Below are 25,785 nucleotides of genomic sequence, written 5' to 3'. Positions count from 1 at the left end.
TCCCTACACAATTTTCAATTTCAGCTTTGCCGGATCGTCAAAATACATCATTTATTATTTACCTAGGTAATTTTGTTGTTCCGGAATGTACCTCAGGTACCCGCGCCACCTGAAAAATGTAGACAGCAGGAACATGCAGCTTCCGGAACCGTTCCTGCCAATGGTTCCTTCCACTCGTTGGCCTGTCTCAGTTTAGCGCGAATTTACCCACAGGGGCCAGGGAGGAGCAGGCAGGAAGGGGGGAAACTTAAGCCATCACTTTTCAGCACTTGGCCAACCTATCGAGCACCAGACTCGTGGCCGTGTTAACTCATCACCGTTCAACTTCATCCCTCCATCTCCCGGCAGCGCTTTAACACCAACCTCTGTAACCACTTTCCCTATTCACCAGAGCCTGCAAAAACGCGACTCTACCGAGATTATATTCGATTGAACACTCCAAAACTCTCTAGTAACTGAAAATCCACCTGGCCTCGCCTCGATACCCATCAACTCGGCGCATTCCAATTCGTTCCAGCTCCTGTCACGAACTCATCAGAACCATAAATCGCCCCCGGCATCCGACTGTCAGACACGACCAAGCAGCATCCTATCAAATTCCGTACTCTCGAATCATCAATAATTTGCCAAGTAGTGCATCCAACACACTTCAGTTCCCAGACATTCAACGATAACGGATACCCTCGAAAATATATCCACGTCTAGTGTACTTTGGTTGGCGCAACATCCTGATATCCCTAGAGTCCCAACGGTCCTAGCATTTCAATAAACACGGATCAGTGACATCAGAGTATTTGGAAGTTGTGCAGCCGTTGCGCTTGCGCAAGGCCATCGCCACCGGCGCTGCAGGGCCACTCGTAGGTCTCGACCTGACGATGCGTGGGGTGGAGTCGTCTTGAAGAGAGAAGGAAGTTCAGCCAGGCACCAAACGACTCTGTTAGTATACTCAGTATTCGATTTGTCTGGGTGACGGGGGCAATTCTACAAGAGTACTGTACATCAAGACCCTGTCAACAAATATTTTCGTTCACTCGCTCATTTGTCTTCATACGCCATTCGACCAGCCAAGACACTGATGACATCTTCCAATCTGGCATGACCTGGCGCATCCTACTTTGTGTTGCGCCAAAAGTATTTTTCGAAGAATGGATACTCGGTTTCCCATCTCGCGTGATGATCTGTATAACCTACAGATGGAGGTGAAACAAGTTCAATATACCCAGAGCAATCACGCGGAGCGGCTGTTGAGACTAGAGAAACGCAGTGCGGATGATTCCGCTTTGAAGTCAGTGTGGAATTCCCCGTTTCCCGGAATTTTAGGCGGTACGCCACACCAAGGTATGTAAACCGTTGAAATTGGCTAGATAAAAGTGCTGACTAGACTACAGGGCCTGTCCAAACGCCACACAATGATGTTTTCGATGACTTGGATGAGCATGGTGAACAACTGCTTGGTTCTCTCCATCTCGGCCCAGCTGAAGAGGAGCCTGTGCGACGGGGTGCGGCTTCGCGAGCTAATAGTGTTAGGTTTGATGAAAGCGCCTTGCATGGCTCCAGCTGGGGTGGCCAAAGCAACCGGCATTCGGGCGACTTTGGGCCTTTACGACCTGGCAGCGGCCTTATGATGGAACGCACTTTGTCCCACAAATCTGATGGGAGACACAGCTCTGCCGGCCACTCAGTTCACTCACACCATTCAGTGGCATCTGGTCGGGCCAGTAGCCTGGGCCTTGATACCAACTACGCAGGGGGTGATGACGACTCTTCCTCGTTTGAGATACCCGGCCCACCGGTATCTCTCTATGTACTAGGCACCGTGCCATCGATCGTTCGATGCTGGCTCACTACAAACTTCGCCCACGGCACTCTCTTGTACGCAGACGTTTGCACCGGGTCGCAAAAGTCCGTCATCGATTCATCTTTGCTTAAAGAACTCGATCTCTTAAGGGAAGTTGAACGAGACGTTGACGGAGTTGATCGAATCAGACTCAATGTATATCTGGCCGAAGCAGTTGTTACGCGACACGAAAACCACAATGGAAGCTCAACAGGGGGAGTTCCTTCCATGGCGGTCGCGTTCGAGGTTATGGGAAACGAGCAGTCCAGCACCATTGGCGATCGTAAGGGTATTCGCATATATATTGGAAGTGATGCCTTGAGGGCTCACTCAGCCGACGTACTATTTTCACAAAACACCATGGTCTTGTATGGAAATGAACAAGAACGGCTGCGTGTTCCGTTTGTACGGCCTGAGGATGAGAATGCTTTCCGGTATATATACACGACGAGCATGGCACCGGAAAAGCCTAAATTGAATGCGACGGCAACACCATTTGTTCTAGGAGACAGCAGGGTCTCGAATAATGGTAGGAGTGGCGCACCTTCTCCAGGAGCGCTCCACGAAAAAGCGGCGCCTACTCAGCCAATATCACCTGATGAGTCGGATATGGAGTCTCATAAATCAGAGGAGCGGCAAGCAACTTTTGAATATGGCGGCGATAGTGACAACCACGGGCGAGAAGCGAATTATTCCGAAACAAGCGGAAAAGATGACACGAGCGCTTCAGAGGTGTCCCGACGGGAGTCATCATCAACCTCTACTGGGATATGGGGTTCGTGGCGACAAGGCGCTGGCGCTGGGCCAGATGGGACACAGCGAGAGACGGGCCCTCTGAGCGGCTACCAACCGGCCGGTCGCAGTGGCCGTAACATGAAGGTATTGAAACCTCTAAAATCAAACTCCAATTCCGCCCGAACGGGTGCTTCATATGAGCCACCCCTGCCGCCCAAATTCTCCACTGAAGGCAGACGCAAGAGCCAGGTCAGCCTGAACGGTGACGGTGGCGGCGTCGGCGCGGCCAATCGTTGGGACGTTAAACGGTCCGTCAGCTCAGGTGCAGAGCTCAAGATGGAGAGTTCGAATCGAGAGAATCAAAAGGGCGCAGCACTGCCGCGATCTGCCAACCCAGTTGGAGTGGCTTCTGCATTCTCGTGGATGACCCCGGCCACCAAGGTTTCCAAGACTTCGCCAGCAGGAGGGTGATTGCTATGTGTTAAAGGTTTGCTCTAGCTTTGTCCATTGTTTATGCTTACAATATGTGCCGTTGATTCTTTTTTTTATTTTGGAAGAGGGCCAGGAGCAGAGGGTCCCATGTAGAGGAGGTAATTCACATTGAGAATTAAGACGCAACGGAATCAGGCCAGAAGCAATTACAGCCACGACCTCATGATGCAGGAAGTGTAGAAATAAATCAACAGAAGTTCTCTACCAAAATATGCCTAAGTTTAAATCCGCGGCAGTGTGAAAGACGTGGTATTTTTGCAAATACGCAACATGAGACAAAAGAAAAAAAATCTAACAAGTCATTCTAAATCTTGGAAGTCGGTGGCAACGACTCGAGCACCTTTTGGGTGTCGGCAAGGGCACCCTTGACGACGGTAATCAAGGTCTTGAAGGCCGGGTTGGAAGCATCGCCCGTACACTCGTACATCCAGCTCTCGGAAGACGTGACGGTGACGCCGTGCTCGGCACGCAACCTGTCGAGGGCAATAATGACCTCTGTCCTGTTGCAGCTGCTGACGGCGTCGGCAATGACGTAGGGGAAGTGGCCTGCGTCGCGGAGGTCCAGGGCCGTCTGGGTAATGCAGATATGGGACTCGATGCCGACGAGGGCGACGCGCGAGCCGGGCGGCAGGGCGGCAGCCAGCGGGGGGATGAGCATGGAGAACTTGGTCTTGTCGTGCGGCGCCGAGGGGAGGAGGGAGGCGAGCGCGGGGACGGTAGGGCCGAGCTTGGCGGCCGTCTGGGTTGTTGCGTGGACGGGGATGTTGACGGCGTTGGCGAAGGTGAGCAGCTTGGTGGTGGTGGCCACACTGCCTTGGTGTTAGTTTTTCTGAGGCTTCTTCAGCGTCGCTGGTCATGATGGCCAGCGGCGACGGGGGAGACGTTGGGGGGGAAGGGGGGGCCTACATGCTGTCGAACTCGTAGATGGCATTGCGGAACTTTTCCTGGAGATCGCAGACCCTGCGGCTCGTCAGTACGGGGTGTGTCGTGTCCCGGTGCTGCGCTCGTCACGCGAGCGCGCGCGTCGAGAACAAGGTCGGGCAGAGAGGTGACGAACAGGACGGCGGGGTTCTCTGCGCGACGGAGACGATTAGCCAGACGGCCCGGCGCGGTGAGGTCGATTGACCGCGTGGAGGGACTTACTGAACCGCAGCTCTGTAGGGGCGGCAGGACCAGCCATGTTGCGAAGCTGGCGCGAAAGGAGCGCTCTCGGATTACAGGACGACGATGTCGGAGGGGTGAAGTTGGCCGTCGAGGTGGAAGGAGCGCGGCGGGGACGGCGGGGAGGGGCAGTAAAGTGCCGAGGATGCGGGAGGCGGCGAGGGTGGATGGAGCGAGCGGCCGCGGACGACGAGCATGGGACGAACGGAGCGGAGGTGAGGAGGATGCGCTGCGTCGCGTGAAGTGAATTCATCCCCGTGACGGCCCCGTATTCCTCGATATATCTTTTTTTTTTCCTTCTCTTTCTCTAATTTATTTGCCAGGTTTCGACGACGGACGAATTGGTCGTTGGTTGGCGACACAGGGCTGCAGCGGGTTGATGCGAGAAATGCCAGCTAGATATGTAGCCAGTGTTTGCGATGGCTAGTGGACATCGACGGAGGTGAATGGGATGATTGCGGGGGGTGGAGAGGGGCACTGGGGAGAAGGCGGCTTGTTTGATTGGGTCGCGCGGCCTTGTTTGCTTTTGCAGGCCAAGGCAGTAGTTACGGCCATGTTGAAAGGCATGTGCATGTGCAGCTGACGTGGTAGTTATGCGTGCAATTGCCCCTGGCAAGCTGAGCCGTTGAGTGCGTCATTTGATCTTTTCTCGTTGGCATCCGACGGGCATCGCCACCACTGCACGCATGTCCATGTGAATAATTTAGCTGAGCGGCATGCCCATTGCAGGTTGGGTACTGGGTACTAGCTAGGTATTTGGATATGTAGCTGCTTCTTGGGAATTGATGCTCTACTTGGTGGCGGTGGCTCGCCCGTTGTTTCGCTGCAATTGTTGCCAGTCCATGAGTATTACCATGGCCAGGCGCACAAGTAGGTGGTTTTTTTTAACACTTCACGTCCGAGGTAACAAAATCCTTTTTGTGATGGGCAAACTTGATTGCATAACGTCCTGTATATCCACCTACTCATTGTCTAGACGCCCAAACTCCAAGCAATGCAAACTAAACCATACAGACATACGAAAAACTCCACGCAATGCCGGTATATCCTTGCCTACGCCCAAAATCAAGACGTGACCTCGGCAAACCACGTCCTCAACAGGCCCGCCAGTGCAGTCGGCAACTCCTCCAAGTTGTGTACAATCAAGTAGTACTGGAAGGGGAAAGTGTCCAGATACGGCTTAAGCACCACCCTGCTCTCCCCGTTGTCGTCCTTGACAAACTTGGCCTCCTTGAGCTCCAGCACGCTGTCGCCCTTCTTCTTGCCAGTGTCGTCCATGATGATGAAGACAATCATGATTCTCTCCTCCATGGCCTCACGCAGAAGCCTGCGGATCGCCTCGTGCGCCGGAGACGGCGTCAGTCCGTCTGACAGAATCAAAGCCAGCTGCCACAGATCTGAATTGCCTCCAGATTGCTGCCTCGCCGTGCGGAACTTGTCAATCGTCTGCCGGATGAGCAGCGCAATGTCGGTGCTGTCCTGGTCGAAATTGAACTTTTGCAGCACCTTGGCGCCGGCGTCCGAGGCGAACGGGTCTGTGAGCTCGTGAGCCGTGAAGACATCGCCGCCGAACCCGACCACGCCAACCTGCCCGGCCTCTAGCATGGTCAGAGACCTCGACACCATCACCAGCGATTCCATGGCCAAGCTTCCCGACGAGGACTCTCCCATGCTCTTGCTGTCATCCACGCAGAGGAGAATCTGGTACGTTCGTTTGGTCGGGATGGCACGCCGCATCCAAATCTTATCACGCTTGTAGCTGGACGCGATGTATGGGATGATGCGTTTGATGTTGAGTCGCTTTCCGGTCCTGAACGACCCCGAAAGCTTGGTGGACTGAGACGGCGTCAGAATGAGCCGCAGCTGAGAAGTCAGGTTCAATGAAAGCGCATGAGACTTGGTCTGGAACTCTGTCCACTGCTGAAGACACTCTCCGTAGTCGCGAAGAACCCGTGCTTCATCGGAAATGTGCGTTGTAGACAGCTGTTCCGATGTTTCCTCAATCGGCCCATCGTCCGGCTCGCCATCTTCTGCAACTCCGCCATCTGCTTCAGATGGTGTTTTTTCTCGGTTGTAGTTGCCCTGTCGAGTTTGTACGCCTGTCCGACCATCATCTGCTTCTTTGCTATTTTCTGCCTCGAGAGTCTCCCCAGAATCTCCAAGATCCATTTTGTCTGGTGCCTCCTTGGCTTCATCATCTGCGTCCTCTTCCATTCGGTTGCTTGTCGGGTCGTCCTTCTCGCCTTCGTCATCGATAGCCATGGCCTCATCAATAGGCTGCACCTCATCTTCCTCGGCATTTCCCATTGCTTGCGTATCGGCGGCTGCCTCGTCGTTCTGCAAGTGCTGGTACTCTTGTCGGCCCTGTTCAGCATTTTTTCTTTCGTCTGCCTTCTGATTATTGGTGTCTTCCTGGTTCGTATCCATGATATCTGCATTCTGACGATGCCACTTCTCCAACGCATCGCCCAATTTGCGAAACGGGTCGCTCCTTGAGGAATTTTCGTCGTCGTCTTCTTGTTGACTCTTGTCTACAGTTTCGTTTGACCGAGACGTAGCGCCTTTGCTACCCGCACTGGTGTCTTGGTCGGCTGCACCATCTCCCATATCTCCTTGCTCCTGTTGTGCCGCTTGCGCTTGGAATTTGTCGTCAATATCCATTGACTGTTGATTTTGATCCAATCCAGTGCTCTTGACGTCGCTGGGAGCGGCATTGTCAACATCCGTATTTGCATTGTCCTGTGGAGGTTGGGTCACATCGTGAGCCGTTTCTTCCTGGCTTTCCTCTTCTGCTTCGTCGTCCACATCAGATTCCACTTCGTCCTTCACTTCATCAGCACCAGCGGGGACTTCCTCCTCGTCCTCGCTGATCTCATCTTCGACTTCTCCAGCTTCTTCCTTCAACTGCTGTCCCGCTGCATCCTCCATATCCTCACCAATTTCATCCTTCTCAGCTGGTTGCTCTTCAGGCTGGTCGGCCTCGCCTTCAGGGTCGGATAGGTCGTCCAAGTCATCGTCATCTGAGACTTCCTCTTTGTCGTCAAAATCTAGTTCCATGTCCTCGGGAAGTTCAAGCGCGTCAGTCTCCTGGACATTTTGGTCTTGCCGATTCAACTCCTCTTGGGCATGTACATCTTCTTCCTCAGCTTCAGCCTCTTCTTCCTCTTCTCCTTCCTTGGGCTGTTCTTTCTCCTCACGAACTTCAGGCTCCTTCTCGGCATCCTTTTGCTTTATATCCTCATCGGCTGCCATTTGCTCGTCATCTTGTTGTTGACCCTTCGCTTCGTTTCCTTGTTGGTCTTTGTCAGCATTATCATCATCATTGCCGTCCCACATCTTCTCGTCGACTGCCGTAGGATCAAGGTCATCAACATCACCAGCCTCTTCATCCATGTCATTCTCCTCTTCCTCTGTCTCATCACCTTTCTGGGAACCTTCGTCCTCATCTTCTCCAGCAACGCTGCCCAGTTCTCCTTCCAGATCTTCGTCTGCCATGTCCACTGCGTCCTTTTCGTCTTGGATATCTTCATTCTTCTCCTTATTGGCTTCTTGAGCCAATTCCGTAAGATCTTCATCAGGTTGAATGTCTTTGCTGATGTCCTGTGCACCCTCCCCGTCGCCCAGACCAGTGCCAGCCTCTAGTTGTCCAGCATCACCCGATATTTCGTCCGACTTTTCCTGAGGTGTGCAGAAACCTTGGGAAACAATCTGATTAAAAGCCTTGGTCAAATTGTATGCCATGTGTGCTGAGGCGCGGTGCATTTCCAACCCCTGACCGATGGAACGCGAGCAAAGCGTCAAGAACTGGTCCAGTATCGGGGAAGCAAGGTTGATGATACACGCAGCTGCGGTGCTTGTTTGCCCGTCGTCAAGTTGAATTTGTCGTATCATATCAGTACAACGGCGGACTGTTCGCTCCACGTTATTCATCCGCAACTGGTTGATCATGGCAAAGAAGGCCTCACAATGTTTCGTTAACCAGCCTGGCTCGCCAGGCTCTCTGGGAACGACAACACCCTTCCTCTTGGCAGTTTCAATCGCGACAAGTACTGTGTCAGCCAGACTGGACACGGCGTTGGCGAATGTATCCAAGGTTGTGTCTCCGATAGAATTGTCGTGGCTTTCGGATTCAGTCTTGGTCCAGGTTTTAAGATGAGAAAGAATGAATGCCAAATCTTCACGAATTTCAACCAATTGACCAATTCTGTGATCAATCTCATCCAAATCTTTTAATACATCTTCTCTCATCTTGTCATGTGCCACTGAACTGATTCCAACGGGCAACTGCACCAAGGTTGTAGCCGCTGCAGATCTAGTTGCCATGCGCGTTGCCCACTCCTGCAATTCCAGGACCACGGCCTTATTATCAATGTTTCCAATTTTTCCGTGTATCTCAATAAGACGGATAGCAAATTTAATGCCATGACCAAGCCATTGCACCAAGTGTGTCCAGTCGCCGTCAAATCTTTGGTGAAGAAGCCGTACCGTTCTTCGCAGCGCTGCCCAGATTTTTGAATTCCTGAATTGCCTGCTGCAAACTTTCCCGGAGTTGACTAGCGGCGCCAAGGCTCTGACGTTGGGTGAGGTTGAAGCTAATCAAACCCTCAACGAACCCTATACTTCTTGCCACCTCAGCACCAGTGAGATCATCAGAATGTTCTCGAGAAGCCTCTCTAGCCCTCGGCGCAAGATCTAACGTTTTGTGCAAATAGTACTCGGCTTCCTTCGCTGCTGCTGAATCGGGGGACTTGACTGCCGTGAGTGACGACAGAACAACAGCCAGTGAATTTTGCTCCGCCAACTTATCTTGTGATAAATTATGCTGTAGCCCCATCGTTCGGAGATCTCGTAGCGTATCCGCAAAGAGTTTTCGTTTTCTTGTCTTGAGATGCCTAACTTGGTCCTTGTTTTCGTCATTGAGAATTGATGGCGTCTCCTTACGCAACTCAGCCATTGACGTATTCAGCTCAGTGACAAAATCCAGAACAAGGTTTGACATGTTGCTTGACATATCGGGACTGTATGTGATCTTCCTCATCACGGAGATGGTCTTTGGCAGATTGGCAAGCCTCTTATGATCCGGAAGCCACCCAGGTAGCATTGCATCCAGCGCCTCTATTTTAACCATTGGCAGGTCCGATGCAACGGGTTCAGATTCCATACTTGTCCCGATGGTCAAACTCTCATCAGGAAGCCCTTGCGCCATAAACATCTTCATCTCTTGGCCTAAAACTCCTCGGAATTTTCGAATCAGCCGGAACAGCTTCTGGTGAGATTTGCGGGCACTCTCCCGAAGGGCATTGATATTGGTATCTTTCCAGCTTGCCATGAGAAGAACATCTTTCATCTTCTTCTCGATTGGGGTTCGGCCTTTCTGGATGGCCTCCTCGGCCGTCTTTTCATATCGCGTGTAATAGTGCACAAAGTTGTCCACCGCTACGCAAATAGTATCTAAAGCAGGATAATCTTGCGCCAACATGTTGAGGTGGCTCAATAGTTGACGGAGCAGGGCAACGCGAGGTTTAAACTGGCCAACAATGGAGCTTGAAAAGTACAATTCCAGATTCTCGACCAACGACTTGGCATAGGCTTGCATTTCGGAACGCGAGTCTACCATGGTTAGTGGAACAGCAACTACGGCTTGGTAAGCGACGAACCACCAAGAATAAGCGTCTTCTTGGCATTTTTTCTGCTCCATATCGAAGAGGTTCGCCCATGTTGAAAGCTCGAGACGTCGCCATCGAATGACAGTGTCGGTAAGCGAGTCGTGAAGGGAAAGGACCGCGTATTTTTTGCTAGCCCATCCTCCAAATTGCCATTCGTAAACGTGAGCATGCAGCTGTTCGACCTTTGGTAGAAGCTTGGCCAACGGCTCCCCATGGACTTGTTCCAAGAGCTTGTCGCAAGATCGAATCACATCAGCCAAAGGCTGCATGTGACCAATCTCATCTACAAGTTGCAGCTCGCGGAAGCGAGCCTTGATCTGGTGGGTCAAAGAAACAAGCTGCCGTGCTTCAGCTAAGCTGGCATCGGTGTAGAAGTTGTACGTCTTCGTAGAAGATGAGGATTGTAGCTCGTCCATCTTCTCGCCCAGAAGAAGCAGTGTGCTTGCCAACATATTCGAGTTGATACTCCGATCGATATATGTGTAGTCTTGCAGCTCATTAACGACGCGTTGACCGGTGGCCATGCATGATTCTCGAAGTGCATCCTGAGGGTCTTGTCGCTCAAAAAAGATTCTGCGATGCGAATCCGCCACCTTCAACGATGTATCTCGAACTTGGTCTGGCTTAATATCCTTGCGAACAGTGGAATCTTCGTCATCGAAGGTGGGAAATAGCTCGTTGAACTCGATCGCATCAAATTCCTCTTCATCTTCAAGAGTGCCCCGGAAGCGATACATGCTAGTTCGTGCCGCCTCAGCTTTCCTGTCAGCATCGAGTTTTTTGTTCCAGTCATCGTAGAAGCTGTGGAAACATTCGAACACAGCCTCTCGATTGGCCGAGGAGAGACCTTGGAGACCACCGACCGCCACATTTGCGCTCATCAGACTGAGGAATTCAAATGATTTGGTCCCTACGCGGTCGGACGAGACATCCTGTGTCTTGAAGCCGAAAAATGGTGTGGATTCTACGAGTTGCAAAGCAGATGGCTCTAGATTCGCAGCCTTGGAAGTGTCGCAGAGCGAGAGACCAACTAAAAGACAACGAAGAATGTTGACAGTAGGTCGTCCCATATCTTGATATGCTTCAAACCGGGAAGAAAGGCGATCTACCAATCGAGAAACATTTTCCCGAATTAGATGTAGAGCACCTGCAACCCCGTCGTCTGATTCCGAGTTGAGGCCCTTCATAACGCCGGATAGACTGGACCCGGTGATTGTCTTCAGGATATTTGAGAATTCAGCATGAAGTTGGTGGAGCTCGGATCTCTCAGGGCGGAAGACAGGCTGGATTTCCTTTGGTGCCGGACCAAGCTTATCAAGCTGTAGATGGATCAATTGAATCCTGGCGCTTGTTTCTTGTCCCGTGAAGCTGGTTTGAAAGGCCTTCAACGCGGCTAGCTTTCCCTGCAATGAAGCCTCGAGCTGTTCAAAGAACTTGAGTTCCACTTTCGGCTGGAGCTGGGGATCGAAGATGCGGTCGGGAACGTAGAGCTTGACTAAACCAATGCTGAATTGAAGCCATGCAAGAGCCGAAAAATAGGCGGCTTTATTTGGATTGGCTTTCGAGGCAATAATTCCCGCAACCGACGGAATGAAATGATCCGCTGTGGCTTGTCGAAGATGTACAGCTTCAATATCTTGAAGAAGATCGTTAAAAGCGGTATTGGAACCGAGCCCATCCACAGCAACCGTGGAAATCGAGCTGATATTGGCCTCAGCCTGCGAGAATATAGCACTCAGGGTGTCCTGCAGTGGGGAGTCATGGGCTCCAAAGGCGTTCCAACATCAATCTCCGAAGCAGATCATTAAGATTGACAAGAGGATCTGCTGAAATTTCTGGACTTAATCTAGTTAAATGCTTCCCAACAACGGGCAGTTCTGTCTCCAGAAGAGCCAAAGAGCTCAGATTGACGTTCCGCAAGCCATGAAGTTTCTGCCACAAAGATGTAGTCAGTTTACCGTCCCAAGAAAAGACGCTCTGGTGAGCCAAGTAAGAAAGAGACTGTAGATTGAATGCTCTATCAGAGGCGCTAGCAAGCGTCATAATGGCCTTGGTAGGTAGGTTTGACAAAATGACTAATTGGTTATCGAGCTCGGGAGTCCGCGAGTCACTGGCCAAGGATCGAAGCATGAACAACTGTCTCAGGTTCTCACATTCACTCGCAAAAAACGGGACCGTCTCTTGCGCTTCTTGTCCAATGCGGGTTTCGAGGTCTTGAATTGCCGTAGTCAGATCTGCCACAAGTTGTTCGGCAGGAACAGAGTCATCTCTGACAATCCTGTAAGCCGTTGCCAGAGTTTGCTGAGCTTTGGACAAGTCGAAGATGGAAGCAGATGCCTTCCACCTAAGGGTATCAAATCTCGCGGCCAGTTGGTCGACTTCAACTGAGCGATCGAAAACAGCCTTGTTCGCAATGGGGATGGGTCTGAACGTGTTCCACAGGACCTCCATGCTCAAACCAGTGGACAGCTGGAAGCCAGAGTTAAAGTCACTCCGCAGTTGGCCAAGGGCCAGGGACAGGAAAGTAGAGTCGGTATCCCCCGTCATCATCTGGCTAAATTCCTCAAGTTTTCTTATACCAAGGCCAATGTGGGCCTGAAAGTAGGCCTCATCAAACTCATGGCTCGAAGACAGACAAATTGTCAACTCAAGATAAAGCCCAAGGATCTCAAGAAGGTGACGTCTTGCGAGAAAACTTTCGGTTGAGTCTACCGCCTGATCCAGGTATCTCTCAATGCAGGCCATTATCGACGAGAGGAATCCTGCAAGCTTAACGGTGGAGTCTTTAGATACAGCAGCAACCCGGTCGCTGATGAGAGATCGTTGTAAGCGACTCAAGGAGCCTAGTTTCGCAGTCTGAGCTTGGCTGTGGTGTTTCATGATGATTTGACGGATACGATGCAGACGGCGAGAGGTCTCATAACACGTTCCCATCCAGTGCGCTGATGTTTCGTTCTCAAGCAACTTAATCGCAATTTGATTATTCAATGGATGAATAGGCAGCGCCTGGGGAAAGTCCGCGATAGTATCGCACGAAAGTCTTGCGTAGAGTTGCATTATATTGCGCAAGATATGAGACCCTTGATTTGTCTGGAGAAACTGGAGCAAATCAGTGGAGGCAGAGCGCAAAGTCTCGACAGTGGTGCCTTGATTCACAAACCGATCAAGAAGTGCCATGTCATCCAGGGACAGGTTGTCCACGGCAAGTTGGGATGTGTCTATCGAAATATCGCCAGCAGCGGCATTTGATGACAGCCTTGAATCATGATATCGCTGAAGTCCGCTTTCGATGGCGGAAACTTTGTCCAGGCACGGCACCGATTCTGGTGGAGGAGAATTAATATGAATCTCGATAGCCCGGTTTCTCATGGCACGCGAGAGCTCGCCGTATTTAGGATCCATCGTAAGGAAGATCCTGAAATCTCGATGGGGCCTGATGATTCTTGGTTTTCCATCTGAGTCACAATGCTCATTGATGCTCAGAAATCCATTAGGCTCCAGGAGGGAGTTGAGTCGATCCAGAACAGAGGCGTTGCACATGTTGGCATTATCCAAAACAAGCCACTGACCAGTGACCAAAGCCTTGACAATAACACCATCCAGCCACTCGAATCGTGGGTTCGCAAGGACCAGAGGACCTTCCAATAATTGTTTCACCCTGGTGAGGGCTACCCCCACCTCAGTATCGGACGAAACATGTTCGAGCAAGGATTTGATCGAGATCAGGATAGCCGTAAGGCTGTCATTGTCACCGTTGTGTCTGTGAAGAAGATGCAACAAATGCAAAACTTCTCCAGGAGCGGCTGATGGGACGAGAGTCATGACGGAATCTTGCAGGTATTCGCAAAGATCAACCAGGGCTGCATTGACTTCCCTGAGAGGATCAGCTTGCTCAAAACCACCAACGAGGTCCATGGTATCGATATCTGCGTTCATTGGAAACACCACGAGCCGTTTACCAGACAGGGCAGCAACATAGCTCAGCAAAGATGACTTGCCATATCCTGAAGGACCCCCCAAGATGCATGGAATGTTCTGTTTCACACAAGTCATGATAGATTCCAGTTCAGCAAGCCGAGGAACGATATTGATGTTCGGCAAACCCTCGGGTTGTACATTCAAGTTCCTGGGTAATACAGCAAAACCTATTTGACCGAACTGTGAGTTCAAGTTATGAAAGTGATTGTGGGCTCGTGGTTCCCATCCAATGACACGGGCAAATAACTTGTCCACCTCTACCCTATCTCTCGATGTGCGGAATCGTTGCCTGACAACAATGTCAAGGAAATCGTCCATCTGGGCAGTTTTGAGAAAGGGATCGGAGGACCTCAAAAGGTGTAGCCATCTTAGCACGTCGCGAAGATTAAACTCCCAGGGGCCCCCTTGAGAGCCAAACGTTTTTTCGACCACAATCTGGTGCTCGAGCCTGGACACAAACTCAATTAAATGAGCTATGACATCTTCACTAAGCTGAGGGAAGTTGTGGGAGGCAATGAGTTTCAGGTCCTCGTCTTTGAAGACATCCGCATAGACGACGATAAAACGATTCACAAAAGAGCTTGGCAGACCTTTGCGACCACCTCCTTGGTGGTGAGGGTTCTGAGCTGCGAACAAGCGGAAGTCGGGGTGCCTCTGGAAAACCTGGTCGAGCTCGGAGATGTACACCTCACCACGATGATCGAGACATGCGTTCAAGCCTTCCAAAACAGACTGTGATGCAAGATTCATCTCATCTAGAAGGACCCATTCGCCCTTTTGCATTGCTTGGAGAAAAGGAGCGTCTCGCCACGCGAAATTTCCAGCTTCTTCACCCTCGACAGGGACATCGGTACCGAAAAGATCCATCAAGTCAGTCTGGTCGGACAAGTTGATTCTTGTCAGTGGTCGGCCACATGCCTGGGACAATGCGGCAACCAGCGTTGTTTTGCCTACACCAGGACTGCCTTCGAGTAAAATTGGCTTTCTCATCTGCAGTGCTCGAACGACTCTCATCGCATTGAGTCGCGTTGTAGGGGCATGGAATGCGAAAGTAGGGTCTGCAGAGCCCGTTGGATCACGCGGTATGCTGAAGTCACCAATGGACAGGAGATTATCCGTTATTGAAAGCATCGGCTCCGTCGGGTAGATTTTTGATACGTCCTGGCCGATGAGTTCGCCCAGCTTGTTCAGACACTCCCATCTTTGGGCGTTGACAGTTTTCAGATCAGTGGCTAGCATGGCTGAAGGATTGGCACCGATGCTGTCGACGAAGATGGCTGATGCACCGTGGACGAACGAGATGATGGGATCGTTGGCCTTGAAGCTATTGATGAACTGGACCCAAACCAGAATTTCTCGAACAGAGAACGCACTCGTCGCCATGGACCGAAATTTCCTAGCGAACCAGGACGCGAAGTCAACCATGGCATCAACCAGATGCTTGGATCCATCTACAAGTTTGGTCTTGACAATATCGTATATGTCTTCGCTTTCGGACAAAGGGGGTACCCAGATTTCCGTGAATCGATTTCGTAGGGCGGGCGAAAGCTCTTTCTTGCCAAAGTCACCCCCCGGGTTCATGGTAGCAAAGAATTGAAATCCATCAGCACCCACAACGAAAGAATTATCGATACCTTTCTCTGCCAGAAGCAACGTTCTCTGGGGCTCGAGAACAGAATTGAGTCTTTCCAGCACGGAATCGTCCGCCAGCGAGATTTCATCTAATAAGAAGAAGTAGCCACCTCTCATGGCCTCGACCAATGCGCCGTCAGACCACTCAAACAATGCCTTCGACCTGCTCTCATTTCCTGCCAGTCGGTCGCGAATAGACTGGGGCACTGTGTCCATGACTGTTTGGGGGAGAGTTTTGTACTTTTCCATATTTTCTTCCACAGACGTTGCAATTTCCATGCCTAGAGATTCAAAGACCATCATCAAATCTGTGCGTATGGCATCAAGAATGGCGCCACGGTTGCGGACAGGTCTTTGAGACCCAATAAGGTCTCCAGTCTCCGTATTTTGATGAGCATTCACAATGTGTAGTTCTTGGTTGAGGGCTTCTGCGAGCAGTTGAACGACTGTAGTCTTGCCACAACCCGTCTCTCCAACCAGTAGAACAGGCTCATTATTCCGAATAGCTCGAGAAACTAGTACGTACAATCTCCGCATCGCATGAGTCCAAACCACGCCTTGAGCATTTGCTTTCTGGGTCAAATTCTTCAGTTCAGGGGCTTTGGAGGCAGAGTATAATTCTTGAGGGTCCAATTTGACTTTGAAGACATTCTCGATAACTCCTTTGACAGCAATACGCTCCTCCTCGTTGCGGACCCTTTCGGCGAGGAGCATAAAACCGTGCGCAGCAATGTCTTCTCTCGTATCGGCTTCTCTGAGTGCCCACCGGAATAAGTCTCGCAAAGTTGCGAAACTATCCTTTTGCTCAAAAAGCCTGCTTGTTTGCCGAAGTCGAGAAAGCTCCTTGTATACCGTCACAATGCGTCGACAGTCAGGCGGCGAGGTGTTTCGACTCCGCTGTTGGAGGATGTACTCAAGTTCATCCTCAGGAATATCATCGAAATGAAGCTCCAAAAATCTGTTCCTGAAGGCTCGTGAAAGAACTTTTCTACCTCCATACAGGCCAGGAGGGTTCTGGGTTGCAAACAGAATGAAGTTTTCGTGAGGCCTAACGATTTCCTGAGTTTCAGGGATCAGAAGTTCGCGATTGTCGTCCAGGAGTCGGTTCAGAGCCTCCAGTACATCGGTAGGTGCCAGGTTAAGTTCATCAAGCACGATCCAATGACCTTGTCTCATAGCTTGAACAAGTAATCCCTCTTGGAAGCGTAATTTTCCATCAGGGCCTGATACGTAAGTCCCTAAATACTCCTGAAGGTCGGTGTGCTCGTGATTATTGATGCGAACGAACTTGTTACCAGTGAAATTGGCCAGATATTCGATCATGCTGGTTTTGCCCGCGGATGTTGGGCCTTGAATCAGAATAGGGAATCGTCTTGTCGAGGTGGCTCGGACCAAGTTTAGAAGGTTTCGTTCAACGTAGGGGGTAATGATGTAGTCGTCTCGTTTGATTGGAGTCTGGTCACCTTGGAACAACCAGTAATGGCGGTCACGGTTTTTGTTCTGAAACTTGACGTATTGACGACCGTCATTTGGGTGCTTAGGGGGCTGTGATAATAATGACTGCGGATTGCCATGCTTGTCCAGAAGGTGGTGATAGATTAGTGGCAACAACATTTTTTCAGAGTCTCTGTCCAGCAAAGTCAGAAAGCCCATAGAAAAGCCTTCGTACAGTGCACGGCGAACACCGTAAAGCGGCGCAATGTTACCAACATAGCTCAAGACCCTGGTCAATGTTCGCAAACTGAAGTGAGGAACTTCATTTGCGCCGTCAACCAGTCTCCTTTCCTCGGCCATACGCTTGGTGTTCAAGTACAGCCGCGCAATATCATCCGCAGCTTGGTCACTCTTTGTGCTTGTATTGCCCATATAAGTCTTGATGATGGTGAGAAGGTCCTTCAGGTCTGTATCGGGGCTTTTGACATAAAGCTCGGTAAAACGTGAGCGAATACCAATAGGTAGGTCACGTTTTCCGACATCTGTTGCAGGATTCATGGCGCCGAATATGCGAAAATCGGGATGTGCCACGATTTTCTCGATTTCTCCCGTTTCTGAGAGTAGAATCGAAGGTCGCTCATTAGGGCCGGTTAGGAGATCTGCAATACTTTCCAAGGTATCAGGAGACGCAAGGTTAATTTCGTCCAGAAGCACCCAGTCGCCATTACGAACGGCTTTGACGAGGTTGCCTTCCACAAAGCTGAAGGCGAAAGCCCCCGACCCTCCGGATATCTGGACATCAAATTGTTCCAAATTCCGTGAAAAGGAGTCCCATCGTGGTCGCAGCTCTAGGAGCGTTTGCAGCTTTGACTGCGTCTTTCGACGCTTCGCGGGCTGTGCATCGCCATCTCGAGCCTCTGCCTGGTCTCCTTGGCTGCGTTCAAGCTCAATCACAATTTTGGTGAACATTTTCGGCGCCTCTCTCCAGAGCTTGGATAGTTTTGACCACTGTGACTTGGCGAAGCATTTGCCAACTTGCTCCAAGTATTTCTGATTCTTGGATGCAGATATTCCCGTGGCAGCAAACAAGTCCTCAAATTCCTCCTTCAGCGGCACCGCAAGACTGCGCACATTGACCGGCTTAAATCCGCCAAGCAGGTCGCCAACCTCGCTCTGTTGTGATAGATTCACCGCAATGAGCTTATGACCTAGTGAATCGGCCAGTTGCTGGACAACAGTGGTCTTGCCTATACCTGTTTCACCAACCAACAGTACAGGTTCTTCAAGCTTGACTGCCACCGCAATTTGCTCCAACAGCCTTTTGGCGTGAGCTGTGCTTGCAAATGGGCGTTTCGACTTTTGTAATCTGGAATGTAGTCTCTTCTTCCGTAGCTGAGCTCGTCCGACACAAAATGCACGGTCATTTTCTTCCAAAGGGGGTATATTGGCAGACAAATAGTGGTCTGCCCAATCTTTGGACAAGTGCATTTCTTCCGCAATTGCATAAGTCAAGACTCTACCCAATTCAACATCGGGACAGCTGCCAACGAAGCAGTCTAATGCCTCCATGAACATCCAGTCTCTTGTCGTTTCGCTAATAGGCTCATCTCCATTTGTAGAACCTGCAGTGAGCAAGCATTCCTTCAATCTGCGACACCACTTCAAAAGATCGCGGAGATTGACTTGGCGGTCCATCACACTCCGTCCACGAGACATGAGGCTGACGTTGCTACCCAGTTGAGCTAATCGTCTGTGAACGGCGAGGATTCCTGGCACAAATTTGCGGAGTATAGGGTACGTTTGTATGACGACTTCTTCCAGCTCTGGCTGAGTAAGGGGATCCGTGTAGAGGGTTTGCCAAAACCGCATACCAACTAGGGACGGTAAATTCTCCCGGCCATTTAGCCCTCGTGATGTTCGAACGGTAGCGAAGAGTCGAAAGCTACTGGCAGCTTTAATTTGTTCTCCACGGCTTGGAATAAGCAACTCCTTGCGCTCAATTAGAGGAAGGAGAGTGCTCAGCACTTCTGTTGGCGCCCTATCGAGATCCTCAACCAGGACCCATCGGCCTTCCTTGACTGCAGTCGTCAAAACACCTGGCCGCCACTGAAAGCTTCCTGGTTTACTGTCCGTTGCATATAAGCCCACTAACATCTTCGCGTCTGTTTGATCGTTCAAGTGAAGTGTGACCATGTTGGAGTACATGCCGAGTTGTGTGGCGATTTCGCGTATGAGTGATGTCTTGCCTACCCCAGCCATTCCATAGAGCAGAATTGGATCCGCATTTCGTAATAAGGTCGCTAGACGTTCGAGATTTCTGGTAGTGGTGTTGGTCATGACGAGTGAGGAGGGATCGCCAACAGGGCCATGCGGTCGAGGGAGCAAGATGTCTCCATATGAGACAACGTACGGCGTAAGTGTCTGCAAACATTCTTTTTCCTCACCAGTATCTTCTTCACACTTCAGTTGAGCTTGTAAATCAAGCACCCGTTGCGCTCGGTTCTGCTCATACAGTGAGAGAAACCCAAAATCCACCGAGGCGCCATCCAGACTTCCGGTCACAGCCTCTTCCTTTCCAACATGCTCATGAACCAGAGCCTCGAGCTTGAAATCTGACGCGTGTAGCAGTAAGCAGAATACCCGAATGGCAAGGTATCTGACTGGTAGGCTCTCATGCTGGAACAGAGTTTGCATGCATGAAGCTGATGCAAGAGGGCTATAAGTCCTGAAATCAAAATTCAAAAGTCTCCATGCCGTAATAAGACTTTCCAAAAGGCTTTCCCCATCTAACCTTGACAATGAAGACTGGTCAAATTTGGGTAGTAACAGTTGCAGGGATGAAGGCTGCGCCGTGATGGGAGAAACGTCGTCGGTACATCGAAGAAAAGAAGCCAGATATGGCGCAAACGGTAATAATCTCGCAAAAGATGCTGCTGTTCTTATAAGAATTGACTCATTTGTGGCGTTGAGAATCCAACGCGCACATATGTCGGGAAAGACATTTTCAAAATGCACAAAGACTCGCTCTGTAAGTGGCGGGTATAGCGCCGCCTGTGTTACTGCGTCCAAGACTTTTGTCGTTGATTGCTGCCGGATAATGTCAAGTAATTCCGGAGGCAGATGATGTAATACGATCGCATCAGCTAGAAGTGACCTCTTCTGCCGTGAGACGTCAATCATTGCCATGATTGCGTCGATGTTGAACGACTTTCACTCTTTGAGTGCTGCTTGAGCTATCTCCGTCTCGTACATTTGCCAGGCTCAGATACTTTTTTTTTCTTTGAAAGTGACAGGGGTACCAGCCCGGATGTGATGACGCAGGTTTTTCCGGGCCAATCAGCGCGCAGGTGGGACCACTTGCGCAGGCAAACTACAGCAGCCCGAAAAACTTCAGGAAGCACTCCTTGACTGAGAAAGCTGCCCGCGACCGAATCATCTCGACCACGAATTTGAGTCATTCAGCCCCCATCACACATCACCAACCATGGCAATGTCCTGCCGGTATGCGACGCAGAGCTGCGCTCGCCAATTGCGCTCTGTCTACTCTGCTAGAGCCCCTGCACAGATGCTTCAGATCGCCTCGACGACAAGAAGGTTCAACTCAACTGAGGCCGCTCCGACGAACCCCAAGATTGCCGAGATTGTCGATCAGATCAGCCGGTTGACTCTGTTGGAGACTGCCGATTTGGTATCAAGCCTCAAGGTGGGTTTTCGGCGTTTGATGGAGGATAGCAATCGCAAACTCCGACCTGACATGGCTGATCTTGAATGTCCAGAGCAAATTGAACATCCCCGATATGCCAATGGGTGGCTTCGCCGCTGCCGCTCCCGCCGCCGCCCCTGCCGCTGAGGAAGTCGAAGAAGCCGCCCCTGCTGCTGCCGAGAAGTCCCTCTTTACCCTGAAGCTGCAAGCTTTCGATGCCGGCGCGAAGGCCAAGATTATCAAGGAGGTCAAGAGTCTGCTGGGACTCAGCTTGGTAGATAGCAAGAAGTTTGTGGAGAGCGCACCTAAAATGATGAAGGAGAACATCCCTAAGGAAGAGGCCGAGAAGATTATTGCCACCATGAAGGAGCTTGGTGCTACTGTTGTCATGGAGTAAAGAGAATGCCATTGAATTGCAATAAAGGGCTGGCAAGTTCATCATAGAAGGCCGGTTTGCATGTACAAAATCGTCACCTGTACTAGTATCTAAAGGGTAACCGATTCCCTTGTCAACATAAACAAAAAACTTACTTCTCAACTTGATGTCTTCAATGTTTTCTTGTGATAACACCTGTTGAAGCATTGGCATATAGAGTATGTCTTTGATCCATGGCAGCAACATGATTTGCTTTATTTTCTTCTTTTCTTCGTTTATTTTTTGGATACGAAACACAAGAAAATCAGCAGTGACCTATCATGGGTATCAAAGGACTTCCTATCTACAAACTCATACCGGCACAACCACCCGACCCTAGAAAATTTTCCAAAACTCCACGCAATGCAACAAAATTGACCCCAATACACCGCGGCTAGTGGTGGTCTCCATTTGCAGCGCGTCTATGTGGACAATGCTGCATCTCCATTTCCTTGGCACAATCTTCGGCTTCCTCAGAGAGTAACCGGTCGTCATCTTCGCCGAAATCACTAGTCTCCTCCCACAATTTGTTCATCTCTGCGTCTTCAGTCTTGGGTATAGCCCAAATACTCTCTCGTTGCCGCTTGTGACGTTCCCTGTCTTCCTCTATGCGCTGTTCGACTTGGCGTTTATCCAAGCGATGTGGTGCTGATTTTTGTGCCGACTTGGGTACGGCCTGGGCATCTGACTTGTCTGTCATTTCAACATCGCTAGGTGGCGACGCAGGACTCAAATCAGCCTCGTTGGTCTCGCGTTCTTTCAGAACGTCCTCGATCTGGCTAACGGCCTGAGACTCCAAATGCCCTTTGGTCTGGAGACCTTGCAAGACCTAGAACTCGAGGTCAACAACCGCCCCTTACGGATGCTTGTGAGAGAAGCTTTGTATTGTGGCAGACTCACCTTTCGAACTACTTTGACATTTGTGGCGCCAGATCCATCATCAGGAGCAACAGCATCAACCACCCGAATAATATCGCGTTGCATCATACGAACGTATTCGGCATGTCCCTGTTGCGCCAAGTCTAGAAAGTGCTCGATAAAGTACATAATGTTTGCGCGTGTATTCATGTTATTCTGCGGCATGTTAGTCACGCAGTCATGGTTCGCACCAAGTTCCTTCAGATAGAATCCTTACTCTTTCGACCTGTTCGAGGATGCACGAGTGCAAGTCCTCATCCATGTCTTTGTATTTCAAGGCATACTGGGCAGCTTTTTGAGCAGAAACCACAGAGGCATTCAAGTGCTGCAACTGCAAGCTGAATCGCATGCGGACCTCAAAAGGGTCTGCCATTATGTGCTGCAACACAGCTCTGAATCAGCTTGCCGTCTGAGGCAAGAGTGGTGACATGCAGCGTCTTTAGCAAAGAACTTGTTGAGACGAATGGATGAAGGCGTCGAATGCTAGCCTGCGCTGATCTCAACGGCAGGTGGATCTCGGTGAGCATGGCGGTTTGCTCGCTGAGATGCCCCTGTCTAACCTGGCCGCGGTAAAGCCACGGCACAGAGACGCCAGCCGGCACCGGAGCCAACAGCGTAGGAAATCTGTTAAAGCACCGGAAAATCTCGCCGGTCAATTCCCACTGCCTTCAGCGGTTTGGTCAAAACATGGGTTCGCTCTTCACTCTCACAATGCCCCAGTCCTTTTTCACTCGATCACTTTAGCAAATAACTACAGAGAGGACGCATAAGGCTTTCTCTTTCTGAAGGCTTTTGCTTCGTTGAATACCGCATTCTTTCTGAATATTAGATCTGTTTGTTTATCTCACCTAAAAACATCGCTTTCCACTTAAACATAGGTTTGCAGCCTGAAGTCACCGCAATAAGACAAAATGAGCCTTCAACATGGCGATTTCACCATGACGGTGCTGGGATGTGGTCAGTACTTTTTTGCTGCCAATTTTCGTAGCACGTCATCTAACATTAATTAATAGGCACCATGGGAATTGCCATTCTCAACGGCATCCTTACATCCTTGGCCGAAATTAATGGTCCTCGACCCCTTCAATCCCCATCATCAAGCGCTTCCACCCCTGGGGAAGAGCGACCACAGTCTCTCCCATCTCGATTCATTGCTTGCGTTCGCAGCGCTGAGAGTGCTAAGAGAGTCAAGGCTGCTTTGTGGGAGCACTCATCCATCGTGAAGGTTGTTCAGAACGATAACCTAGCTGCCGTCCAACAGGCGCAGGTTGTCCTCCTGGGCTGCAAGCCATACATGGTGAACAATGTTTTGGGCGAGCCCGGCATGGCAGATGCTTTGAAGGGAAAACTTCTCATTAGCGTATGTGCTGGCATCACCGCCGACCACATGGAGATTGCTCTGCACGGATCGGTACCAACAACCAGCCCGGAGGACGACGGTCGATGCAGGGTCGTTCGTGCCATGTGCAATACTGCCGCTCTTATCCGGGAGTCCATGACCGTCATCGGAATCTCTGATCCTCCTCTGCCTCCCGACATGAAGACTCTTGTCACTTGGATCTTCAAGCGTATTGGTGATGTTGTTTACCTCCCCGCCAACAACATGGATGCCTCCACAGCTCTCTGCGGATCATCTCCCGCCATGTTTGCTCTGATGCTCGAGGCTGCCATTGATGGTGCCGTGGCTATGGGCCTGCCCCGTGCAGAGGCTCAAAGAATGGCTACTCAATCCATGCGAGGAACCACTGGGCTAGTCCAGAGCGGTGAGCACCCGGCCCTTCTCAGAGAGAAGGTGTGTACCCCTGGTGGATGCACAATCGGTGGTCTCTTGGTGTTGGAGGAGGGCCGAGCCCGAGGAACGATTTCTAGAGCTATCCGTGAAGCTACGGTGGTTGCTAGCCAGCTTGGCAAGGGTGTCCAGGGAGTCAACGGAACGAGGTTCAACACGACTGGTTAATAAAAGAAAAGCGCAGGTTCCGCGACGCAAATTCTGAATTTCGTATTACTCTTGGTTGAAAGCATAGACCAATTCGTTGCTCGATATACCAACGCCGCAGAAGAATTGTGTAGGAAGCCCATTTCCATTCGTGATTTACTTTACAATGATCTCTAGCCCACCACCCCCTTCTCACACTGAATAACCCCAACGCCAGGTAAGCCTCCATGTACATAGACAACGTCCCCTATCACAAAGCTGTGCCCATTTCAAACATCTTCTACTCTTGCCTTTTTGTTTGCGGTCTCGTCTCCAGCCTCATCACCTAGTTTCCGCTTTCCGTTTACTTGACTGGGGCCAGGACCATGGCCAGCAGCTCGTTCATAGGCCGCCAGAATGCGGGCGTACTCTAGTTCAACACCAGCCAAAGTCTCCTGGAGCTTGTCGATACGTTCAGGTTGTTCGATTTGAGACAGAGCTTCTCGGTTGTGTCTATACAATCTCTGCTTCACAATCAGTTGCCACAGCCTTTCCAAGTGCTTGTCCGCCTGTGTGGGGGCTGGAGGGTCGTCATTCAGCGCCATTGAGGGTCGCACGGATGAAGGAAGCTGAGACATCAGGTACATTTCCAGTACTCTGTGAAATTGTCGAGGAGCAATCTTTGCACTTAAGCGGATTTCCTCAAGCTTGTCTCCTCCAACAACCAGATTGGGCACAGGACCTTTCTTGGGGATCGTAACTGACGAATCCAGTTTCAGTTTGACGAAATCCGGGATTGTCTTGAGAAAGGTGAGGTCACAAACATCTCGCAGATCATCAAAAGCTTCATTCGGGTTCTCAACCGTGAACTCGTACGTTTGGTCATGTTTGTGGTAGTGTTGAAATATTGATTTATACAGCTTGGCTCCATTTCCTTTGCCCTGGAATGGTGGCAAAATGATGAATTGAGAGAGCCTAGTTCTGCATGGGAGGTTTGCCAAGTCAAAGCTTCCATCTGGCAACTCCCACTTGTCTCCGGATTCCGGTGGCGGAGTGGGGGGTCGGCCAAAGTAGAAAAATCGATATACAGTCGAGTATCCAACAAAGACGTATGACTTCTTATCCGGTTCATCATCTGACTTTTGTGTACGGTAGAGGAAGAAGACAGTCCAACGGTTTGCATCGGACAGATCGATGTCAGACGAGTCTGACTCGGGGTTCTGGCCGATGTACGAACCACCTTCGATAAGCATAGGCACCAGAATCTGAATTCGCGAGTTCAGCTGCTTTATAGCCGGATCTTCCAGGCTGCCTTTCCAAATTTCATACTGGCCGTCAGGTCCGTCGATGGTCTCTTGTAGGGTGCCAGGAGGTGTCCAATTGTCGCCAAGCTGCCGAGAGCTGCTCTCGAAATCGGAGCTCTTGACGAAAGCAACTAGGAACATCAGTAGGTAGTTTGATGTCAGTTTGGCAGCTATATTTACCTTTGGGCAAGTGATTTCCTGCTAGAAGCACAGCGTTGATATCAGTCGGTTCTTCAACGCCGGCTGATGGGCTTAGTTTTTTGCTGTAGGTCGTTTCCAAATGTGGCCGCATATCATTAGCTCGGAATCGCAAGCTAATCTTCAAGTCCTTGTAACCAAAGATCTTCTCCTCGTCGCCAAAAATTGAATACGTAAAGTTGGGATGAAAGGAGCCGACCAGCCGGAGTCCAGACTTGGACGGAGAAACCAGGCTCACATTGAGCGCATCGTTGGAGTCGACAAGCCCTACAAATTGTCAGCTGTGTCGAAACGAAACTAATAAAGACGGCTTACACTCGGCGAGATCGGGCAAAGCGGCCATGGCAAAGGCTGCGAGTTACAGTCGTCAATGGGTGGTGCATAAAGTTGCGTCGAG

At 50.6% G+C, this 25,785-nt stretch overlaps 9 protein-coding genes across 10 annotated transcripts; 3 read left to right on the top strand and 6 right to left on the bottom strand.

Annotated features, from left to right (window-relative positions):
* The first annotated feature begins 154 nt into the window (after positions 1 to 154).
* J3458_007146 (uncharacterized protein) lies at positions 155 to 3,276 on the top strand. Of its 2 annotated transcripts, XM_007808784.2 has the most exons (2): positions 155 to 1,338; positions 1,389 to 3,276. In XM_007808784.2, exons 1-2 carry the CDS (start codon positions 1,146 to 1,148, stop codon positions 3,041 to 3,043), a joined length of 1,848 nt encoding a protein of 615 aa, XP_007806975.2. In that variant the 5' UTR covers positions 155 to 1,145; the 3' UTR covers positions 3,044 to 3,276. The 2 variants fall into 2 exon arrangements, with proteins under 2 accessions (XP_007806975.2, XP_065975861.1); XM_066119224.1 differs by having other exon boundaries at positions 155 to 3,258.
* J3458_007145 (uncharacterized protein) lies at positions 3,050 to 4,615 on the bottom strand. Its single transcript, XM_066119223.1, has 4 exons — positions 4,208 to 4,615; positions 4,122 to 4,137; positions 3,971 to 4,024; positions 3,050 to 3,873 (listed from the first exon to the last, which is right to left on the bottom strand). The coding sequence occupies exons 1-4, from the start codon at positions 4,476 to 4,478 to the stop codon at positions 3,369 to 3,371; spliced, it is 846 nt and encodes a 281-aa protein (XP_065975860.1). The 5' UTR covers positions 4,479 to 4,615; the 3' UTR covers positions 3,050 to 3,368.
* A 675-nt stretch (positions 4,616 to 5,290) lies between these two features.
* Positions 5,291 to 8,473, bottom strand: MDN1_3 (AAA ATPase midasin; the record flags this gene model as incomplete). The annotated part of the gene is made up of 1 exon (XM_007808786.2): positions 5,291 to 8,473. The coding sequence occupies one exon, from the start codon at positions 8,471 to 8,473 to the stop codon at positions 5,291 to 5,293; it is 3,183 nt and encodes a 1,060-aa protein (XP_007806977.2).
* A 211-nt stretch (positions 8,474 to 8,684) lies between these two features.
* Positions 8,685 to 11,078, bottom strand: MDN1_2 (AAA ATPase midasin; the record flags this gene model as incomplete). The annotated part of the gene is made up of 1 exon (XM_066119222.1): positions 8,685 to 11,078. The coding sequence occupies one exon, from the start codon at positions 11,076 to 11,078 to the stop codon at positions 8,685 to 8,687; it is 2,394 nt and encodes a 797-aa protein (XP_065975859.1).
* Positions 11,079 to 11,649: 571 nt separating this feature from the next.
* On the bottom strand, positions 11,650 to 19,629 carry MDN1_1 (AAA ATPase midasin; the record flags this gene model as incomplete). The annotated part of the gene is made up of 1 exon (XM_066119221.1): positions 11,650 to 19,629. The coding sequence occupies one exon, from the start codon at positions 19,627 to 19,629 to the stop codon at positions 11,650 to 11,652; it is 7,980 nt and encodes a 2,659-aa protein (XP_065975858.1).
* Positions 19,630 to 20,370: 741 nt separating this feature from the next.
* MNP1_1 (54S ribosomal protein L12, mitochondrial) lies at positions 20,371 to 21,180 on the top strand. The gene is made up of 2 exons (XM_066119220.1): positions 20,371 to 20,638; positions 20,712 to 21,180. The coding sequence occupies exons 1-2, from the start codon at positions 20,420 to 20,422 to the stop codon at positions 21,033 to 21,035; spliced, it is 543 nt and encodes a 180-aa protein (XP_065975857.1). The 5' UTR covers positions 20,371 to 20,419; the 3' UTR covers positions 21,036 to 21,180.
* Positions 21,181 to 21,251: 71 nt separating this feature from the next.
* Positions 21,252 to 22,451, bottom strand: J3458_007140 (uncharacterized protein). Its single transcript, XM_007808788.2, has 3 exons — positions 22,189 to 22,451; positions 21,954 to 22,127; positions 21,252 to 21,882 (listed from the first exon to the last, which is right to left on the bottom strand). The coding sequence occupies exons 1-3, from the start codon at positions 22,342 to 22,344 to the stop codon at positions 21,448 to 21,450; spliced, it is 765 nt and encodes a 254-aa protein (XP_007806979.1). The 5' UTR covers positions 22,345 to 22,451; the 3' UTR covers positions 21,252 to 21,447.
* A 431-nt stretch (positions 22,452 to 22,882) lies between these two features.
* Positions 22,883 to 23,928, top strand: P5CR_1 (Pyrroline-5-carboxylate reductase; the record flags this gene model as incomplete). Its single annotated transcript, XM_007808789.2, has 2 exons — positions 22,883 to 22,928; positions 22,985 to 23,928. 2 exons carry the CDS (start codon positions 22,883 to 22,885, stop codon positions 23,926 to 23,928), a joined length of 990 nt encoding a protein of 329 aa, XP_007806980.2.
* Positions 23,929 to 24,176: 248 nt separating this feature from the next.
* On the bottom strand, positions 24,177 to 25,731 carry HAT1_1 (histone acetyltransferase 1; the record flags this gene model as incomplete). Its single annotated transcript, XM_007808790.1, has 3 exons — positions 24,177 to 25,321; positions 25,371 to 25,655; positions 25,704 to 25,731. The coding sequence occupies 3 exons, from the start codon at positions 25,729 to 25,731 to the stop codon at positions 24,177 to 24,179; spliced, it is 1,458 nt and encodes a 485-aa protein (XP_007806981.1).
* Between the last annotated feature and the right edge of the window lie 54 nt (positions 25,732 to 25,785).

Source organism: Metarhizium acridum, assembly GCF_019434415.1.
Source record: "Metarhizium acridum strain ARSEF 324 chromosome Unknown scaffold_72, whole genome shotgun sequence".
NCBI lineage: Eukaryota > Fungi > Ascomycota > Sordariomycetes > Hypocreales > Clavicipitaceae > Metarhizium > Metarhizium acridum.
The sequence above is the reverse complement of the archived record's forward strand: the minus strand, read 5'-3'. Positions and strand labels throughout refer to the sequence as shown.

Bases quoted from the DNA above. Each gene is read 5' to 3' on its own strand.
- J3458_007146 (XM_007808784.2), top strand. From the start codon at position 1,146: ATGGATACTCGGTTTCCCATCTCGCGTGATGATCTGTATAACCTACAG. The intron at 1,339-1,388 runs GTATGTAAACCG...ACTAGACTACAG, and splicing joins AGGCGGTACGCCACACCAAG to GGCCTGTCCAAACGCCACAC.
- J3458_007145 (XM_066119223.1), bottom strand. From the start codon at position 4,478: ATGAATTCACTTCACGCGACGCAGCGCATCCTCCTCACCTCCGCTCCG. The intron at 3,874-3,970 runs GTAGGCCCCCCC...ACACCAAGGCAG, and splicing joins ATCTACGAGTTCGACAGCAT to TGTGGCCACCACCACCAAGC.
- MNP1_1 (XM_066119220.1), top strand. From the start codon at position 20,420: ATGGCAATGTCCTGCCGGTATGCGACGCAGAGCTGCGCTCGCCAATTG. The intron at 20,639-20,711 runs GTGGGTTTTCGG...TTGAATGTCCAG, and splicing joins ATTTGGTATCAAGCCTCAAG to AGCAAATTGAACATCCCCGA.
- J3458_007140 (XM_007808788.2), bottom strand. From the start codon at position 22,344: ATGGCAGACCCTTTTGAGGTCCGCATGCGATTCAGCTTGCAGTTGCAG. The intron at 22,128-22,188 runs GTAAGGATTCTA...AACATGCCGCAG, and splicing joins TCCTCGAACAGGTCGAAAGA to AATAACATGAATACACGCGC. The intron at 21,883-21,953 runs GTGAGTCTGCCA...CTCGAGTTCTAG, and splicing joins ATGTCAAAGTAGTTCGAAAG to GTCTTGCAAGGTCTCCAGAC.